The following is a 21,874-nucleotide window of genomic DNA, read 5'->3' on the forward strand; positions in this document are numbered from 1 at the left end:
TGCTCAGGTTTCATCTAAAAACATCAAAACCAATATATACACAAAATATTTAGTTTTCAATCTAAAATCACTCACCATAACAAAAATCAGGAAGAACTTGAGTTAAATGGAAAAAGACAATAAAGAGCTGCCATTCCCAATATGACAAAAAGTTAGAATTACCTGACCTAAAAAATCAAAGCAGCCATGGTAAAACAAAGCTATACTTTTAGAAAATCTAAGAACAGAAAAGTCTTATCAAAGAAAATATAGAAGAACCAAGTTGACATTTTAGAACTGGAAGTACAATAAACAAAATAAAAAACTCAGTAGACAGCCTCAACAGTGGTATGGTGGATAGTAAAAAGAATCGCTTAACTAGAAAACAAAGCAAAAGAATATAGAGAATCTGAACAACCAAAAACAAATTAAAAACAAAAACAACAAATAGTACTTCAAGAACTGAGAGGGAGTCACAAGAAATCTAATGATTATGTTATTAGAGTCCTTAAAGGAGAGAACAATCAGGTAGATTTTTAAAATATTTGTAAAAATAATGGCTAAAATTTTCCCAGATTTGGAAAAACAAACAGACAGACAGACAGATTAAAGAGGCTGAGCAAATCCCAAACAGGATAAATCCAAAGAGATCAACACAAAGATTTATCATAGTCAAACTTATGAAAACTAGTATCTCCTACACACACACACACACACACACACACACACACACACACACAAAGAAATAAATAATACATGTATGAAAGCTGGGCATGGTGGCGCACGCTTGTAATCCCAGCATTTGGGAGGCTGAGATCGGAGGATTGTGGTTCGCTGACAGCCTCAGCTACTTAGTGAGGTCCTCCGCAACTCAGTGAGACCCTGTTTCAAAATAAAGAATAAAAAATTGGGAAGAAGATGTAGCTCGGAGGTCAAATGCCTCTGGATTCCATCCCCAGACCCCCCCAAAAAAAGTATGAGAAAAATAATTCAAATAACAGTAGATTTTTTTTTATCAGAAACTATGGAGGCTAGAAGGAATTAGTACAACATTTTTCAAGAAGAAAAAGTTTAAAAAAATCAATCACCCAAGAATCCAATTGCTTGTGAAAATATCCCTTCAGAAATGAAAGAAAAATCACAATATTAAGATGAAGAAAAACTGAGGAACTGTTATCACAAGATCTACTCTAAGAGAACAATTCTTACCAAAATCCCAGCAAGAAATCTTAATGGACAGGGAAGATTGTTCTCAAAAAGAATGAAAACACATGCCAGAGAGAAAGAGGGAGAGAAACAGGATGAAGACAACTAGCATCAATGAAGTATTATCTGAAAACATGAGTCGGTTACCTGCGTTCCACCATCTAGCTGCCGTAGGGACCAATATATAAATTTTATGAAAGGCTCATGAAGTTTGACATTTACATATGGCATCCACTGTAGCTGTTCTGTCATCATAGGCAAAAGCTAAAGATAAAATGATGGAAAATATAAAGGCACAGAATTTTTAGCTGTCTGAAATTACAATTTTCTAAAAATTAAGAAAAGAAAAGGAGGAAAGAATTTTTCTAACAAAAAGCCTTCACTCTAAAGCTATATGCAATATAATTTGGCAGTGTGTATCTGAAATTTTAAATGTGCATTTCCTCTCATCCAGCAATAGCATATCCAGAGATTTAAGGAGATTAACCTATATACATATACTCTCTGAAACCTAAATGGTTAAATAAATATATAACCATTAAAAATATGAACTAGATTCAAAATTTTTACTATGGCATTTCCTGGTATTAAAAAAAAACAGATTGCAAAAGAGAAAACTATCAAGAAGATTGAATTTGTACTGAAAAAGATAACAAAATGCTGTTTTATAAAGATATTAACAGTTGTATTTTGGTAATTGGAGAAATATTTACTTTCTTTTTGTACATCTTTATTACATAAGTATCTTAATATGCCAATCTTCCTGTCTTAGCCTCCCATATGCTGAGATTACACGTGTTAGCCACCAGGCCTGGCTCTTTTTAAAACTACCCACCTAAAAGCCTCAGCGGGCCAGTCTGCTGTCTACAGGCCGGTGCTCCTTTCTGAAATTCAGTGAGGACCCACTTCTTTGCTCACTCAGGTTGCCAGCAGAATTCTGTTTCTTGCAGCTACAGGGCTGAGAGCCCCATGTTTTTGCTGCCTGTGAGGTGCAGGTGCTTCCCACTTTCTGGAAACCTATCCCCATTCCATCTCATGGGATGGCCTGCTTACTCCATCTTAAAAACTAGCACTGAAGCCGGGCATGGTGGTGCACACTTGTTATCCCAGAGCTTGGGAGGCTGAGACAGGAGGATCACACAGGTTCAAAGCCAGCCTCAGCTACTTAGTGAGGCTCTCAGCAACTTAGTAAGACCCTGTTTCCAAATAAACTGTAAAATAAGTCTGGAAGTATAGCCCGGAGGTAGAAAGCCCCAGGGTTCCATCCCCAGTAACACACACACACACACACAAAAAAAAAACGAAAAAAAAAAAAAAACCTAGCACTGATGGGTTGAATCTCTGACCTAGTTTTCTGACTCCTTCTGGTTTAAAGACTCACGTGATTACTGGACCCACCTGCAAAATCCTTGATAATCAGCTGACTAGCAACTTAGTGAGGCCCTCAGCAACTTGGTACCACAGTATACATTGTGTTACAACAATCTCCCCTGCCCCACACACATGCAAATTAATTTTATTAGGATCCAAAATAAAAAAATTTAAACTGACTACTGGTATGGTCAATTTTCCATCAAAATTATTTTTACTTATAAAATATAGCAGAGGCTTTTTCTCAGTTAATGTGATTAATCTTCATGTCTAATGAATAATGTATCTCAAATTTTTAAAACACACCTTTACACACTTCTCTTGAATATCATTTCTCTGAGGTTTGAGCAATGGCTTTTCACCTTCCAAGCCAGACTCTTCATGTTTCACTTTGTTAAGGTGATGGTCTGAAATCCAGTCCATGAAGACAGTTAAAAGTTCATATACTTGCCCACCAAGTGGTACCTAATGTCAAAAATTTAACCAGACATTTATTTCAGTTTATGACCTCATATAAGTTCAAAGGCTTAAATTTGGTAAGGATTATAAAAAAAAATTGACATCAGATGCTTTTTGTTTATTTTGGTATGTGTTTAAAGCTGAAGCTTCTCCAGATCAAAAGAAATTCCAAACCAAATATCTCCAATTAATATTAAAAACATTAGCACTGGCTAACATAAATAAGGCCAAAAAACTCATAAAAAGAAAACTGAAATAGCTGTATCTTATTACTAAAATACAGAATTTTTATAAAAGTTCTTTATCCACATTTGTTAGGTCAGAAAAATAAAACTGGCTTTAACTCAACAGCATTAACCATCCATATCTAAAAGATTCTAAAAAGCCGGGCGTGGTGGCGCATGCTTGTAATCCCCGCGCTTGGGAGGCTGAGACAGGAGGATCGCGCAGGTTCGAAGCCAGCCACAGCTACTTAGTGAGGCTCTCAGCATCTTAGTGAGACCCTGTTTCCAAATAAAATATAAAATAGGTCTGGGAGTGTAGCCCAGAGGTAGAAAGCCCCTGGGTTCCATCTGCAGTAACACAAAAAGATAAATAAATAAAAAATAAAAATAAAAGATTCCAAAAATTTTAAAGGTTTCCAAAGCTAAAGAATTTCTACAATGGGATTTCATATTTTCTTCCTCAACAGTTCATTTCTGTCTTTGCAGTGTACATTCTAAAAACATGTTTTGCATTCCTATAACTCCTATTCTCAGAGAGTCTCCAAAATAGGAAGATTAAGAACAAAATGTAGCCGGGCGTGGTGGCGCACGCTTGTAATCCCAGTAGCTGGGAAGCAGACAGGAGGATCACAGGTTTGAGGTCAACCTTACTTCTGAGGCCCTCTGCAACTTAGTGAGACTATTTCAAAATAAAGAATAAAAAAGTAGGGACGGGATTGTAGCTCAGAAGTAGAATGCCCCTTCCAAAAGAACAAAATGCAATTAAAATGATGTAATGGTTTGGATTTAGAATTTCCCCTAGCCCTCCCAGACACAGGGTAGCAGTGTTGGAAGAGGGGTCTGGTTGCTGGGGGTGTGGCCTGGGGATTACGGGTCCTCCTCCACCTGCTGTTCCTGCTTCCCGCTTAGTGACGGAGAGCGTGCATCTCTCCGCGTGCTTGCTGCCACGCCTGAGCCTCACGCGGACTGAACCCAGAATCTCTAAAAAACTGTTAACAATAAATCCTCCTTCTTGTAAGTTGTGTGGTCAGCCATTTTTGGATTACAGAAGTGAGAACTTGACTGAGACCAATTATTTTTGTAGTGTTTTGCAAAAACTAATGGTACAAAATGGAGTCATTCCTGTCATACCACACTAAGATGCAGTCGAGGAGCCATGGGAAGGAAACTCAGGTCACAGACACCTGCTCTAGGGATAACTTCACAGACACAATCCACCAAAATAGGCTGCTCTATTTTTAAGACTACTTTTACTTAGTTACTGACAAAAGAACTGCCAAGTCCGACCACAAGACTACCTTTACACTGTAACTGCTGCCACTTGCCAGTCAGCTTGCCAGAGCTCCTGCAAGCCTTGAGAGTGCCCACGAACATTCTTTCTAAGTGATTTGCATAAGTTATGGACCCAACCTAGGTGTCCATCAACATATGAATGAAGAAAACACGGCTTATACACACAATGGAGTTTAACTGGGCCATAAACAAGAATAATGGAGAAAGCACTTGCCGGTGATCCCAATGTTTGGGAGGCTGAGACAGGAGGATAAAAGGTTTGAGGCCAGCCTTGGCAATTTAGTGAGACAGCGCCCATGCTAAGTGAGATCAGCCAGACTCAGAAAATCAAGGGCCACATATTTTCTCTCCTATTTGGAAGCTAGAGTGAAAGAAAAGGGACCTCATATAAATCAGAGGAGAAACCAGTGGAGTAGCGGAAAGGGATAAAAGAGGGAAGGAAATGAAAGGTATGGGGAAAAAAACAGCTCAAATAATGTTATGTGTATATACGAATGTGTCACACTGAATCTGCCACGGACAGGAAGAGGGAGGGAACAGAGACATTGGGGAGAACGTACCAGCTGATGCTGTGTGCATACATGAATGCCTCGCTGTGCACCGCACAATCACGTCCAGTTAAACTGTGCCAATAAAACAAATTTAAAATAAACTCTCGCCGGGCGTGGTGGCGCATGCTTGTCATCCCCGCGCTTGGGAGGCGGAGACAGGGGGATCACGCAGGCTCGAAGCCAGCTAGCTGCGCTGGCTTAGGAGACCCGGTTTCAAAAATATAAAATAGGTCTGGGAGTGTAGCCCGGAGGTAGGAGGGCTTCCAGGAACCCCAGTACCACCAAAAATAAATAAATAAATAAATAAATAAATAAATAAATAAATAAATAAAATAAACTCTGAAAACAAAAACCAACATGGCTTGGATAGACTTCTCTGTCCTAATAAAACTCCCCAACTTTCCTTTATGTCATACCAAAGGCCACTATGGCCTGTGCATGTGTATCTTGGATTCATGCTAAAAAAGAATGTTTACTAAATGAAAGAAAAAAAAGATTAAAGAACAAGAGACATTTTTCTGGGTTACTACCTTTGGAGAATTGTCAATCACGCCATACCTTAGAAGTTTTTGAAACGGGTACTTTTTCTTGTTTTAAGCTTTTCATTTCATGAGCAGCTTGGGAATTTCCTTTCAGTCTCTGTATGGTCATAAACTCATACTTCCTCTGCAAGAGTACATACGCGAATTAGAGAACAGTTGTATGAAAAGTAAACAAAACCAAAGGCAATGGTGTTAAAGTTCCCTTGCGAGAAGAGCAGGCAATTTACCTGTAAGTTATCTAGGCGCGCCTGAACTCTTTTGGCCTGAATCTCCATTTTCTTGTTTTCTTCACTTACTTCATTTAACTAGGGAGGGAAAAGTTAGATATTTCAAATATAAAACTTAAACTCATTTCATACTAAGGATTTGCTCAATCTACTACCTATCTGGTCTACTTAACCAAGCAGTGTAACAAAACAAAGGAGAGCAGCATTCCCAATTAACCCAGGTCACAGCTAACTGGAGAATTCCTGTTATTTCTCCTCTTCCGGTCCTTATACTTTGTCTCCTTGTTGCACTGACTAGAACTTTCCTTACGATGGTTACTGAAGTAGTAACAGCAAGTATCTTTATTTTGTTCTAATACCATTAAAACTGAAAAGCTTTCAATACCAGTAAGTTTGATTTTGTTGCTGGATTTTTTTTGTAGGTATTCAATGAGAATTAAGAAATTCTCTTTTATTACTAGCACTGTCATGTGTTTTTGAGTTGTTGATAAGTTTTACATCAATAGAAAGTATCAAGGGATTTTTTTCCTTCTTTTATCAGATAATGTTAGTTTTTAAGTGTTATATCACCCATGTTTTCTGGGCTGAATCTTACTTAGTTGTATTATCCTTTTTATGTATCACTAGATTTAGCTTGCTCATTTAAAAATTTTTTTCAATATATATTCCTGAAAGACACTAGTCTGCATTTTTCCATTCTTATAATGTCATGGTTTAGATTCAAGGTTATGCTGGCCTCATGTCTCTGTCTCCCTCTCTCTCTCTCTAATTCAGGGGTGTGTGTGTGTGTGTGTGTGTGTGTGTGTGTGTGTGTGTGTGTGGTATTGGGTATTGAACCCAGGGGCATTCTACCTGGGAGCTATACCCTTAGCCATTTAAAAATTATTATTTTGAGAAAAGGTCTCACTGAGTTGCTGAAGCAATCCTCCTCTCTCAACCTCACAAGTAGTAGGATTACCACAACTGGTCTGTTTTATATTTAAGGCAAGTCATATTTCCTCTGTAAAAGCCAGAAATCAACTTTACTGCTGCTGCAATGTTGTTTTTTCCTCTCTAGCTACTTTTAATATTTCTCTCCCCCCAAAATATTATTTTATTAATTTTATATAGAATAAAAGACATTGTATTTATAAGCAATATAAATATAAGAATATACATACATATATTCTTTCAGACAAGGGTTATCTTTTCCTCTGCTAGATATATAAAGCAGACATTTTAAGGCACCTTAGTTGGATCAGGACCTGAGATCAATCAAGGCCAGATGTCAGTTTGGGGCGGGCTCCATCTACCTCTAATTCTTCGCCTGCTCCTAAAATGCGACCCTGCTCGTTAGTTTAGATCACTAGAATTGCCTCCTCTTGATGGGTCTGGAACATTAATCCTTGTCTTCTCAGCATGGCAACACTTAATATGAAATGTCTTTAAATTATTATTTTTAAAGTAAATTTATATCCAGGGCTATAATAAATTACTATGTAAGCCAGTCACAGAAATAACTATGATGGCAGATGTAGTCACTGTGACTAAGACCATATGGAGTAAAAAGCCCCAAATATTTACTATCTGGACCTTAATGGAAGAAGTTTGCTAGTCCCTGATCTATTGTAAACAAAGTAACCATTAAAAAAAAGCATTCTGCCACTTAGTACCAAAGAGTTTCCCCCAAGTTCTTTTACTTAGGATACATCAACTCATAAATACAATTATCAATAGTGGCAATCATTTAATAATCCACATATCTGTCCAATTACCACACATTCATGCAAACACATGCAAAAAGATTAAGGATTATAGACACCTAAAGATAAGTACAGAAAACAATGTACCTGTACTAGCAAATAAAGAAACCCTTCTTAAAGAAAGATGCTATAATGTGATTAGGAGGGAAAAAAGTTCTCTCTTCAGGGATCAAGCAGGCTTCCTAACAGACAACCACCAGCTGAGGTCATAGTCTAACTCTCAGAGACCATAAATGAACTCAAGGAAGCCTAAGAACTAGATCGAGTAAGCATTATGGTAGCTAGGCATCACTACAAGAAGTATTATAGCAAATATATACCACTGAGACTCAAAGGAGAAACAATATGGAAGAGTGGAGAGCTGCCTAGAGGAAGCATGAAATCGTGGAGAATTTGAGCTCACATTTTAAAATCCATGGTTTATCGACCAATGCTTTAAAATATATATTTATTTTATTGGTGGTAATGGGGATTAAACTCAGGGGTATTCTACCACTGAGCCCTTTTCATAGGGTCTTGCTAAATTGCTCAAGCTGGCTCAAACTTGTGACCCCCTTGCCTCAACCTCCCGAGTGGCTGGTATTGCAGTGTGTGCCACCACCCTCAGCGAAGCTTGAATTTTCAAAGTGACTGTGTTTGCCCCAATTGTTGCCCATCTACTGCCCACACAAATACACATATAATCATTTTCCTGTCCCTGTTCAACCATACTCCATTTTCACATCTTTAACCAAAAATTAACAGAGATTAAAAAGAAAAAGACAATACAAAAATATATTATGTAAATTTGGCATTATGTACTGACCTAAATGATATCATTTATATAACTAACTATAGTGCAGTGTGATACATGAGGCTAGGAGCAGTGTGAAGGCTCGAGTCCAGTGCAGTGCCCCGCACACAGGACCTCCTCAGAGAATGAATGGCTGCTAAATAAGCAGGGTGTGCAACAGTCAGAATAAGTACCGAAGCCAGAAATGTGTCTAAAAGGGTGTCAGCTTTCAGGTGATATGGCTGTTTTCTTTTTCTTGTTTTTAATCTAGTAATTCTCTCATACTTCAAAATAATTTCAGAGCTGATGTAGTGGTGCCTGCCTATAGTCCCAGCTACACAGGAGTCTAAGGCAGAAGGGTCATGAGTTCAAGGCGAGTCTGGGCGACAGAGTGAGAAGAAAGGAAGAAAGAAAAGGAGGGAGGGAAGGGAAAGGAAGGGAGATTTCAAACTGCCATATACCTCAGCTGTTTACTAATACAGAAGAAGGAAGAGCTTACGAATATTTTATTTATACCTGCAAGTATTTTATAATACAGCTAACAAATTTAATAAAAATTTTAAAAACTTTAGAACCTATTTATGATCCAACTTTGACTTATCCTTTGTTAAATATGACTCTTAGGATGTCTTATAACTTAATGTATATTAAGTAGATCCTACCTGTTTTTTTAAATTATCATTCAGTTCTTTCAGTGCGTCAAAAGAGGACCTCAGCCTCTTGCTTTCTTTATTCTTATCCTTAAGAACTTCTGTTAAATGTTCAACTTCTGCATCATGTTGCTACAAGAGAAAAAAATCTGATCTAAAACTTAATAAGGATCCCATATCACTAATATTATCAAACATAAATTAATTAAAAAGTAGAACATCTTGACTGCAAAAACTTTATTCAGTGTATTTAGGCATAAGCGACTAATGTGGTAAACAATTTATAAAAAGTATATTAATTTTCATAAACTGTTTTACAAATCAGTATAAAAGCAAAGCCTCAAAAGTACTGTGAAAAACCCAAACATCATAATACAAATAATACATATATTAAGTAGCAATTAGCCTATTATTTACTTCTCCTAAGGAACCACCTGCAACGAGTCAATGAAATCTTTCCTATTTGACATCATAGAATAAAACAAAAAAGGGTTTCTGAGCCCCTTCAAGAAACTAATAGGCTGTTCATAGCTTTGTACATTAAAATGTAAGGAATCCTTATAAAACACAAGAAATATTCCACAGATAAACAAATTAATTTCATTTACCATAAAGTATCTTTTTATGCTAACTGTATATCTCAACCAATCATTAAATTTCTCTATGTTCCAAAATTATTTGACTCTGTCCTTAATCAGTTTTAAGAATTTTTATCAAAATCAACTTCCTCTCTGATTACATTTTTAAAAATAGTACTGGAGATGGAAGCCAGGGGCATCCTAGCCCTGAGAGACACCCCCAGCTCTAATTTTTTATTCTTTATTTTTGAAACAAGGTCTCACTGAGTTGCAAAGAGCCTCCCTAAATATCTGAGGCTGTCCACAAATCACGATCCTCTAGTCTCCGCCTCCTAATGCTGGCATTACAAGCGCGCGCCACCATGCCAGGCACCTCTGATTACATTTAAATAGGATAGCTTGTTTTAGATTTATAATAATGGATACTTAAAGTTTCTTAAATTTTATATTTTCAATTTTTTTTATTTATTTATTTATTTTGGTGGTACTGGGATTCCTGGAAGCCCTTCTACCTCCAGGCTACACTCCCAGACCTATTTTTTTTATATTTTTATGTGGAAACAGGGTCTCTTAAGCCAGCGCGGCTAGCTTCAAACCTGTGCAATCCTCCTTTCCCCACCTCCCAAGGGTGGGGATTACAAGAGTGAACCACCACGTGCTGCTTATATTTTCAGTTTTTCATAAAATATTAAAACAAGTTTCTAGAGGAAATCAAGAAGCCTCTAATTTCCTTCCAAGTAATCACATAAATACAATGACAATAAAGCAGTTTTATATATATATATATATATATATATATATATATTAAGAATAGACAAATCTAAAGTGAAAGAATAAAGAATAAAATTAGAAAGATTGAGCCAGGCGTGGTGGCGCATGCTTGTCATCCCAGTACTTGGGAGGCTGAGACAGGAGGATCGCACAGGTTCAAAGCCAGCCTCAGCTACTTAGTGAGGCCCTCTGCAACTTAGTGAGACTCTGTTTCAAAATAAAGAATAAAAAATAGGGCAGGGGGTGTAGCTCGGAGGTCGAATGCCCCTGGGTTCCATCCCCAGACCCCCCACACACAAAAAAAAATTAGAAAAATTGGGAAGCTAATTATTCTTTCTTTACCCCTATATAAAGTTCAATCTGGCCGGGCATGGTGGTGCACGCTTGTAATCCCCGCGCTTGGGAGGCAGAGACAGGAGGATCGTGCAGGTTCGAAGCCAGCCGCGTGTGCTGGCTTAGGAGACCCTGTTTCCAAATGAAAAAATGTAAAAATGGGTCTGGGAGTGTAGCTCGGAGGTAGAAGGGCTTCCAGGAACCCCAGTACCACCAAAAAAATAAAAAAATAAAAAAATAAAAAAATAAAGTTCAATCTGAAAAAATAGCTTTATTTAATTTTATTACTATATTAAACAATTCTAAAATAACTTAGGATACAGTCACAAATAGTTATTTTAACAACTAGTTTAGCAGGGTGTGGTGGTGCACACTTGTAATCCTAGCATTTGGGAGGCTGAGACCAGAGTATCACAGTTCGCAGACAGCCTCAGTTACTTAGTGAGGCCCTCCACAACTTAGTGAGACCCTGTTTCAAAAATAAAGAATAAAAAATAGGGCAGGGGGTGTAGCTCGAAGGTCGAAAGCCCCTGTGTTCCACCCCCAGACCTGCAAAAAAAAAAAAAAAAAGGAAAAAAGGAAAAAAAAAACTAGTTTAAAGTTTCTGTTGTCTAATTTTTCTATATCTAAATGATATGAAAAACATGCAATATAAGTGCAATTTCCTACAAGGCCAGATAATCCCACTTCACTCTACTCTGTCTACTGATAACTACTGGCGCAAGCTTGTAATCCCAATGTTCGGAAGGTGGGGACTGGAGGATTGCGGTTAGTGGCCAGTCTCAGAGGCTACTTAGCGAGGCCTTTCACAACTCAGTGAGACCCTGTCTCAAGATAAAGATAAATTAAAAAAAATAGGGTTGGGGATGTAGCTCGGAGGTAGCATGCCCCTGGGTTTCATCCCCAGTACTGCAAAAAAGAAACAAAAACAAACAAAACCATTAGCTAGAACACCATTTGATGGCTGTGGAAAGTAAACCAAAGTAGGGAATTTCAGAGGGAGTAAAATGTGCCTGGAAGGGGGAGGGTTCCTGGGAGTTTTGTTTTGTAATTTTTTTTCCCTTTTTCCCCAAAATTCTGCCCCAGGGTGAATTTTCAGAATGGAAAAGTAGAGCACAAATTCCCTAAGAGCTCTGAGATAAAGACAATCTTTCTGCAGGGAAACCAGAAAGAGGGGCACCTGTGATCCAGAGGGTAGGGACACACGGAAAAAGCATCTCCTCACTCTGAAGGAGTACATGACCGGTGTGTGATGAGCTCACCCTGCACTGGCCACCCACAGAAGAGCTCGGGAGCAGCAGAGCGCAGGCTCAGAGAATTGAGGTAAGATTTTTAAATTGAGTCTCAGAGTGACCTCCTAAGTGGCATATATACAAGATAATCCCAAAGCCACAGTGCAAAGCTAGGAAAACTAAATGGAGAGGAGCACCATAGCCCATAGAAGTTGAGGAATGGCCAGGCTAATAAATAAATGTCTTTAAAAAAGAACAAATGCCACAATATTCTCCAGAGGATTCAAACTGGACACACAATCTATTCAACAGGTTTCAAATAGAATCCAAAAGGCACTGGGCGTATGAAGAACCAAAAAAATACGTGCCAAGAAAAAGAGACAGAGCCAGGCACGGTGGTGCACACTTGCAATTCCAGCATTTGGGAAGCTGAGAAAGGAGGATCACGGTTTGCGGACAGCCTCAGCTGCCCAGTGAGGCCCTTTGCAACTCAGTGAGACGCTGCTTCAAAAATAAGGAAAGCCGGGCATGGTGGCGTACGTTTGTAATCCCAGCATTCGGGAGGCTGAGACCGGAGGATTGCGGTTCGTGGACAGCCTCAGCTACTTAGTGAGGCCCTCTGCAACTCAGTGAGACCCTGTTTCAAAATAAAGAATAAAAAATAGGACTGGGGGCTTAGCTCAGAGGTAGAATGCCACTGGGTTCCATCCCCAATACCACAAAAATAAATAAATAAATAAATAAATAAATAAATAAACATTTTGAAGACCAATTTAGAATTAAATGTGTACTCTATATTAAGTTATTCAATTAGCACTAATTTTCCAAAATAATAAAGGCATAAAGAATGTCCTTGTTCTTAAGAGACACATGCTGACATATTTCTATACTTCATGATACTATATCATGGTTTTTGCAAGCTATTTTCAAATGTTTTAGAAAATAAGGCATGTGTGGGCTTGCATCCAGATGTGTGTCAATAATTAGTGAATCTAAGAGAAAAAAAGAAACTGCATTACTTTTAAATTAGAAACTATCATTACCTCCTTTATGATTTGGAATCTTGTAAGAACCTCATCTTCAACACCTTTAATTTTACTTAAGGCATTTTCATGTCTGAAAAGCAGTTGTTCTCTTTCAGCTAAAAAACGTTCACGCTTTTGAAGTTCTTCTGCATATTTCTGTTGTGCTGTAGTTTCACACTGTATCAAAATGCCAGATTTAAACAATACATTTAAGCCATACATTTACAAATTTTGCAAATTACATTTTCATCCACTGATACTGTAGTTTAATCAAATGGATTTTGGAAATAACACTGGTAACCAAGGGAAATCTGGATCACAGTAGTTGCTAGACATGGTCCATTATTCTACCTATACCCTCCAGTCTCTTGCTTCTTGGACTGAAAGACTCTGGGTCCGAATTAACACACTGACGATTTTCACTGCCCTGCTGCTAACACAGAATGGTGAATTCCTGGTTGGAAGGCTCTACTAAGTTCTCAACACAGTCCAGAAGTACAGAAAAGAGAGAGAGATCTGAACAGTTACAGGTTCGGGCACATGGTAGTTTTAGCCACTGAATGGATGTGATTAAGTAGACAGTGTCACTGCCAGCCCTCTGTCCCTCTCTCTCCATAGTGCCTAGTTCAAATCGTCTCCACTCTCCATCCACTCACCTCCTCCCTCCTCAAGCACGCTCTCTTTAAAACATGGCCATTTCTTCATCTCAAGTTCCTCCTCAGCTTATGTTAGCCTGGCTTCAGCCCACATCCCCTACTCAAGTCCTGCCTAGTGCTGAATGTAAAGCTCACTGTCAGTACTTCCTTCACTGAGTGCCCCTTCCTCCGGCTGACAGTGCTCTCCTGGGTCCTGCCTGCTCTCAGTTTCCACTGCTCTTTATTACTGCCGCTGCTCAGGACTTCGGTGTGAGCCATTCCCTTCTATCGTCACTCTGTCTGCTTGACTACATCCAGTGTCCCCACCACCACGTGCCCTCAACCTGCACCTGTTCAGATCTCCTTCCAACCGCAGTCCAAGCAGCCTATTTAACATCTCTACCTGTATACTTTCAGGTATCACAAAAATATATAAATAAATAAAAGAGTCTTCCAAAACCCAGTGTGGTGGCACATGCCTATAATCCCAGTAGTTGGGAGGCTGAGACCATAGGATGTAGGTTCAAGAACAGCTTCCACATGTACTGAGACTCTAATCAGTACAGTGAGACACTGTTTCAAAATAAAAATAAAATAGTGCCAGGCATAGTGGCGCACACTTGTAATCCCCGTGCTTGGGAGGCAGAGACAGGAGGATTGCACAGGTATGAAGCCAGCCTAGCTGGCTTAAGAGACACTGTTTCGAAATAAAAATATATAAGTGGGTCTGGGAGTGTAGCCCGGAAGTAGTACCACCACATGAATAAATAAATAAATAAATAAACAAATTAATTAATTAATTAATTTTAAAAAATAGGTCTGAAGGTGTAGCTCAGAGGAAAAATGTCCCTGGGTTCTATTCCCAGTACTGCAGAAAAAGAAAATTCTTCTTAAAACACCATTTTTTACTGTAACTCCTTTGATTAAAAATCTATAAAACACGCCGGGCATGGTGGCGCACGCTCGTAATCCCCGCGCTTGGGAGGCAGAGACAGGAGGATCGCACAGGTTCGAAGCCAGTTGCACGTGCTGGCTTAGGAGACCCTGTTTCCAAATAAAAAAAAAATAGGTCTGGGAGTGTAGCCCGGAGGTAGAAGGGCTTCCAGAAACCCCAGTACCACCAAAAAAAAAAAAAAAAAAAAATCTATAAAACAATTATGCATGATGGTACCTGCCTGTAATCCCAGACAGGAGGACTACAGTTTCGAGGACAGCCTCAGCAATTGTAGCAAGACTCTCAGTAACCTAGCAAAATCCTGTTTTAAAACAAAAAAAAATTTAAAAAGGGGGCTGTGAATGCAGCTCAGAGGTAAAATGCCCCTGGGATTTAATCTCTAGTACAATAGAAAAATGAAACAAACAAAAATACAAGACAGAGCTGGGCGTGGTGGTGCGCGCTTGTAATCCCAGTGCTTGGGAGGCTGAGACAGGAGGATCGCACAGGTTCGAAGCCAGCCTCGGCTACTGAGTGAGACCCTGTTTCCAAATAAAATATATAATAGGTCTGGGAGTATAGCCCGGAGGTAGAAAGCCTCTGGGTTCCACCCTCAGTACCACCACCACCACAACAACAAATATATATATTTACAAAGAAGATGCTCTTGGTTTTCATGATTTTATTTCCCAGACAGGCAGCTTGATTCACAGTCTAAAAGAACCACTCCTTTCCAAATACCTCTCATCTCCTATCCCTTGTACCGGGGATGTACTTCCTACTATTCTCCTCTTTAAATTCTACCTCTGGGTCAAGGACCAGGCTCATTCTCTCCCTAAATTTTTCCCTAGTGATTTTAGACTAAAATGACCTTCTAAAATGCTGTCAATTACAATCTCAACTAGTTTAACAAAATGAGATACTGTTTTTATAAAAGTATTTCAAGTGTATATGTTTCCACAGAGAATTCCAAACAGAAATTACATATTAGATATACTCCTCCTTTCTTCTGTACTCCAAGTGGATGCTAACTAAACATATAAATTAGATACTTTACAAACAAACCTTCCCAAAAGATAAAGGCCAAGATGAAGTTAAAACAATGACTTGCTGGGCGTGGTGGCGCACGCTTGTAATCCCAGCATTCGGGAGGCTGAGACCAGAGGATCGCGATTCACAGACAACCTCAGCTATTTAGTGTAGCTCTCTGCAACTTAGTGAGACCCTGTTTCAAAATAAAGAATAAAAAATAGGCCAGGGGGTGTAAATCAGAGGTCAAATGCCCCTGGGTTCCATCCCCAAACCCGCAAAAAAAAAAAAAAAAAAAAAAATAGGGGCTACAGGTGTAGCTGGGAGGTAGAATGCCCCTGGGTTTCATCCCTAGTACCGCAAAAATAAACAAATAAATAAATAATAAATAAATAAAAAATAAAACAATGACTCAAGAAAAATCTTCAAAAAGCACACATTACTAGTGTATTTTGTTTTATTTCTTAAGAATAGTATGGGATGAGAATAAACATAAAACAAAGTAATTTGAAATCTAAGACATACAGTTACAAATAAAAATACCACTATCATTATTTTATTTTTATCTCAGCCACTATATTTTCTCCTTAGTAGTTCCTATAAATTGACTGCTCTCTCTGACCTTGTCTTAACCCAGTTATATGAAATAAAATGAAACACTTTGTATTCAAATTTTGCAAATATTTGGTGCTTAGAAGATAAATATTTCTAAATCCTCAATTCAGTATTTAGTTCTTACCTGAAGTTTCAGATGTATCTGAAATAACTCATCATATATCTGATTTATCTGATGTGGAAGTAAACTCTGCTTGTTTGACAATTTAGATTTTGGAGAGCTGACACGTTTCAGTGGAGAGTCACTGGCATCACAACATTCAGTCTGAGGTCTTGATGAAGCCATATTGGTTGGCAGAGCAACTGCAAAGTAAATAAAATTTCAATTATCAACTTTATTAAAGCATAGTTTTAGCCGGGGATGGTGCCACACACTTGTAATCCCAGCATTTGGGAGGCTGAGACAGGAGGACTGCAGTTCCTGGACAACTTCAGCTACTTGGTGAGGCTCTTTGCAAATTTGTGAGACTGTTTCAAAATAAAGAATAAAAAAGTAGGGCTGGAGTGTAGCTCAGAGGTAGAATGCCCCTGGGTTCCATTTCCAGTACTGCAAAGTAATAATAATAATAATAATAATAATAATAATAATAATAATAACAACAACAACAATAATAACAACAACAAAACAACAACAACAACAACAACAATAATAATAATAATAAAATAATAATAGTTTTAAACATTCTCAAACAGGAAGAATTGATTTAAGATTAATTATACAGTACTATGAAAAAGGTTCAAGAGAGAGACAATGATATAACAAATACAGTAAAACAATAACATTTAGAAAATTTGGATGAGGCGGCCCAGACCCTGGGTGGATGGGCAGGCGCTGGTGGGGCACCCTTAGGTGACCCCCTCCCCACCCGGAAGGACCCTGAGGTCTGGCCCGCCAGGCCCCGACACTGGGCGTGTAGGCGGGCGTGATTGGGGCACCCTTGGGCGACCCCCACTCCACACACCCGGAATGAAAAAAAAATTGTCATCGTTACCAAGTACCTGATCCCACATCCTCCCCAAACCACAAATACTCTCTTTTCTTATTTAAAAAAAAAAAAAAAAAAAAAGGAAAAGAAAAAAGAAAAATATTCGAGAGGGGTTAAGATGGCCGAGGAAGCAGCTAGAATATTGGAGATGCATTCAAAACATATACATCTGAACTGGAACTTTTGGAAAAATTGCCCGCGAAGGAGGACTGAGGATTCTCTACATCTTTAAGAATCCTGGACATCACCTGTAAGGAGAGAGTCTAGCAGAGACCTAGGAGGAAGGTGGTGGCGGCAACAGTGGCTGAGATGATGGTGGAGGCTTGTCTTTGGGAGAGGCAGACATCTCATTCAACCCACCCTGATCCTCTGAAGAAATTACCCCAAAGGTTGAATGTTACTGTCGCGCATGCTTAGGAACACTGGACATTATGCGGTATGGGAAAAGAGCTTGGGAAAGATTTGAAATGGTGGAGGCAGTTGCATTGGCAGCGGCAAGTATTCAGAGGAGACAGACATCTGACTTAATACACCTGGAACTTTTGAAGAAATTACCTCAGAGGTAGAATACTACCACCACGCACCTTGGGAACATGGGACAACCTGCTGGGTGAAGAGGGGGCTCATATTGGAGCCTGCCATGAGGCAAGGCAGGTGATGGGGCCTCCAAGGCCAGGATTGGAGCCTGCCGTGGGGTTAGGTCAGTGCCGGGGCCAGCGAGGCCGGGATCGAAGCCTGCCATGAGGCAAGGCCGGTGCTGGAGCCTCCGAGGCCAGGTTTGGAGCCTGCCAAGGGTTTAGGCCAGTGCTGGGGCCAGCAAGGCCAGGATCAGAGCCTGCTGTGAGACAAGGCTGGTGCTGGGGCCTCTGAGGTCAGGATTGGAGCCAGCTGAGGGGTTAGGCCAGTGCCGGGGCCATCGAGGCCAGGATCGGAGCCTGCTGTGAGGCAAGGCCAGTGCCGGGGCCTCCGAGGCCTGGATAGGAGCCTGCCGAGGGGTTAGACTGGTGCCGGGGCCAGTGAGGCCGGGATCAGATCCTGCCTTGAGGTATGGCTAGTGCTGGGGCCTCCAAGGCCAGGATTGGAGCCTGCCGAAGGATGAGGTCAGTGCCGGGGCCAACGAGGCTGGGTTCAGAGCCTGCCGTGAGGCAAGGCCGCTACTGAGGCCTCTGAGGCAGGGATCGGCGTCAGCTGAGGGGTTAGGCCGGTGCGGAGGCTAGCAAGGTCGGGATTGGAGCCTGCCATGAGGCAAGACAGGTGCTGGGACCTCTGAGGCTGGGATTGGAAACTGCCGTGAGGCAAGGATGGAGCTGGGACTTATGAGACCAGGATAGGAGCCTGTCGAGCAGTTAGGCCAGTGCCAGGGTCAGCAAGGCCAGGATCGGAGCCTGTTGTGAGGCTAGGCCGGTGCTGGGGCCTCTGAAGCTGGGAGTGGAGCCAGCCGAGGGGTTAGTTCAGTACGGGGGCCAGCGAGGCCAGGATCAGGGCCTCACATGAGGCAAGGCCGGTGCTGGAGCAAGCAAGGTTGGGATAAGAGTTCTCCAGGTGGCCAGGCCACTACTGGGGCTGCCAAGAGTGGGATCGCCAAGAGTGGCATGCACAGAGAGATAGTACAGAAAATAAAATCCAGATGCTTCCCCTAATTAGCAAGAACTAGGAGGAAAGGGGTAACAGGAGAAGGTCGAGTACTAGAAAGGGCCCTATTGAGAAGCAATTAAGGTGACCAATCAGAGGGGAGGGGTTGGGGGAGGATGGAATCTCTTTAAAACTCATGAGGTGTGTAAACAGTTATATCAAAGATAATCACCAGTTAAGCATGGGACCGAGGAGGTGAGGGAATGGGATGGGATTGGATGAGGGCTTACTGGATGCTATGTGCTTGTATATTCTCTCAAGTCTTGTATTCCAAAGTGATGTATGATTACAAAAAATAATAATAATAAATAAATATATAAAAAAGAAAAGAAAGTTTGGATGAAAAATATACAGAAATTCCTTGTGCAATTTTTCCCTAATTCTGAAATTATTTCTAATTCATTTTATAATGCATGAAAACACATATTTATTAACTATGTAGGCCAAAAAATGGAAAATTACTTCAGAAATCCATGATCATATTTCCTTTTCTCCTGATACCTCACTAATGACTGACTAGCCTGAAATTAGTGTTAACCAATGGCTTAGTTTTCTTTTTAATTTCCACTACTTCAATTTTAAAAGTCCTTGTTTAAGCCAGGTATGGTGGCACACGCTTGTAATCCCCATGCTTGGGAGGCTGAGACAGGAGGATTGCACAGGTTTGAAGCCAGCCTCAGCTACTTAGTAAGGCTCTCAGTCACTTAGTGAGACCCTGTTTCGAAATAAAGTATAAAATAAGTCTGGAGTATAGCCTGGAGGTAGAAAGCCTCTGGGTTCTACCCCCAGTACCACCAAAAAATAAAAAATAAAAAAGTCCTTGTTTAGGAGATGAAAAGCCTTGACAGTAAAAATTATAGAACAATGAAGAAAGAAAGAGGAAAACCTTGAATACAAAAAGACATTCCATATTCATGGATTGGGAGAATATTGTTAAAATGGCCATACTACCAAAAGTGATCTATAGATTCAATGCATTCTCTATCAGATATCAATAATGTTCTTTACAGAACTAAAACAAAAATCCTAAAATGCATATGAAAGCATAAAGACCCTAAATTGCCAAAGCAATCTGAGCAATAGAGCAATGCTAGAGATATAATACCTGACTTCAAATATACTACAGAAGCCAGGCGTAGTGACACATGCTTGTAATCCCAGCATTTGGAAGGCCGAGACATGAGGACTGCGGTTTGTGGACAGCCTCAGCTACTACATAGTGAGGCCCTTTGCAACTCAGTGAGACCCTGTTTCAAAATAAAAAATGATTAAAAAAAAAATAGGGCCGGGGTTCCATCCTCAGTACCACAAAACAAAACAAAACAAACCACGAATATACTTCAGAGCCACAATATCAAAAATATCATGGTACTGGCATAAAAACAGACATGTACACGAACAGAACATAATAGAGGACCCCAAAAAAGCTCTTGAATCTATAACCATTTAGTTTTCAACAAGGGAGACAAAAACACACATTGGAGAGATGATAACCCACTATTATTATTATTATTATTATTATTATTATTATTATTATGTACTGGGGACTGAACCCAGGAGCTTTCTACCTCTAGGCCATACCCTCAGCCCTATTTTTTTTTAAACAGGGTCTAAATTGTGAAGGCCTCACCAAGTTGCTGACACTAGCCATGAACCTGTGATCCTCCTATCTATCTCAGCCTCCCAAGTACTGGGATTACAGGGGTGCACCACCACAACCAGCAAAAGATAACCTCTTTAGCAAATGTTACTGGGAAAACTCGAACATAGAGAAGAAACTAGATCCTTATCTTCCATCCTTGTACAAAAATCAACTTAAAATGGAGCAAAGACCTTAATGTAAGACCTGAAACTTTGAGACCTCCAAAGAAAAACACAGAAAATACTTCAAGATATTGGTACAGGCCATGACTTCCTGAACAAGACACCAATAGCTCAGGAAATAATAGCAAGAATTGACAAATGGGACTGCATCAAATTAAAAAGCTTTTTGAACAGCAAAAGAAAACCACATAGTGAAGAGCCCTGGTTTCAATCCCAGTATCCCCCACAAAACACAAACATTTTAAAAATAGAACTACCATATGATCCATTCCTGGCTATTTGTCAAAATTAAATAAAGATGAGATACAAAAAAAGGTATTTGTAGCCAGGCACAATGGACACACCTGTAATCCTAGCACTTGGAGACAGGAGGATCACAAGTTGGAGACCAGCCACAGCAACTTAGTGAGACTATCTCAAAATAAAAAGAGCTAAGGGTATAGCTTAGTGGGAGAAAACGCCTAGGTTCAATACACACACACGCACGCAGGCACGCACGGGCACGGGCACACACACACACACACACACACACACACACACACATGCACACGCATACACAGATTTCTGCATATCTTTTTATTGTTGCACTATTCACAATAGCCAAGTTATAGAATTGACTTAGTTGCCCATCGGTAGATGGCTGGATAGAGAAAAGTGGCATATATACAATGATTTATTCGGCCATAAGGAATGAATTCATATCACGTGTAGGAAAATATACTGGAAGTTATCATGTTAAGTGAAATAAGATTCTGAAAGATAAGTATCACACGTTAACTCTCATTCCTGGAAATTAAAGAAAAAAACAAAAGACTACTTAGACATACAAAGGAACTTTTAGGGGATCAGGGGAAATAAAGAGAGTGGAGGGCAAGAGAAGGTAGAAGGGAGGATGGATACAATTAAAGCACGATATATGCAGGTATTAAGCTGGGTGTGTTGGCACAGGCTTGAAATCCCAGCACTTAGGAGGGAGGTTGAGACAGGAGGATCGCAGGTTCAAAGCCAGCCTCAGCTTCTTAGTGAGGCTCTCAGCAACTTAGTGAGACCCTGTTTCCAAATAAAGTACAAAACTAGGTCTGGGAGGATAGCCCGAAGGTAGAAAAGCCCCTGGGTTCCACTGCCAGTACTACAACAACAACAACAACAACAACAACAACAGCAAAATATATATATGTATACATATACATATATATGCATGTATTGAAAAGTCACTGAGAACTCATTAATCGATTCATATTAATTAATATTTATAATAAAAACC

General features: G+C 39.9%; 1 protein-coding gene across 5 annotated transcripts in view; it reads right to left on the bottom strand.

Annotated features, from left to right (window-relative positions):
• The window catches only part of CCDC138 (coiled-coil domain containing 138), a gene marked incomplete at both ends in the record, with an annotated part of 50,398 nt that overhangs the window by 18,614 nt on the left and 9,910 nt on the right, over nt 1–21,874 (bottom strand). For 3 of the 5 annotated variants that reach the window (XM_080711633.1, XM_080711636.1, XM_080711634.1), the window contains 7 exons: nt 1,333–1,449; nt 2,863–3,021; nt 5,642–5,749; nt 5,853–5,930; nt 9,029–9,148; nt 12,974–13,132; nt 16,293–16,471. In XM_080711633.1, coding sequence (XP_080567759.1) covers nt 1,333–1,449; nt 2,863–3,021; nt 5,642–5,749; nt 5,853–5,930; nt 9,029–9,148; nt 12,974–13,132; nt 16,293–16,471 — 920 coding nt within the window. The remainder of the gene's footprint in view (nt 1–1,332; nt 1,450–2,862; nt 3,022–5,641; nt 5,750–5,852; nt 5,931–9,028; nt 9,149–12,973; nt 13,133–16,292; nt 16,472–21,874) is intronic. The other 2 variants (XM_080711637.1, XM_080711635.1) reach the window with 1 other exon arrangement.

The sequence above is a fragment of the Muscardinus avellanarius genome (genome assembly GCF_963383645.1).
Source record: "Muscardinus avellanarius genome assembly, chromosome: 15".
In the NCBI taxonomy this organism is placed as follows: Eukaryota; Metazoa; Chordata; class Mammalia; order Rodentia; family Gliridae; genus Muscardinus; species Muscardinus avellanarius.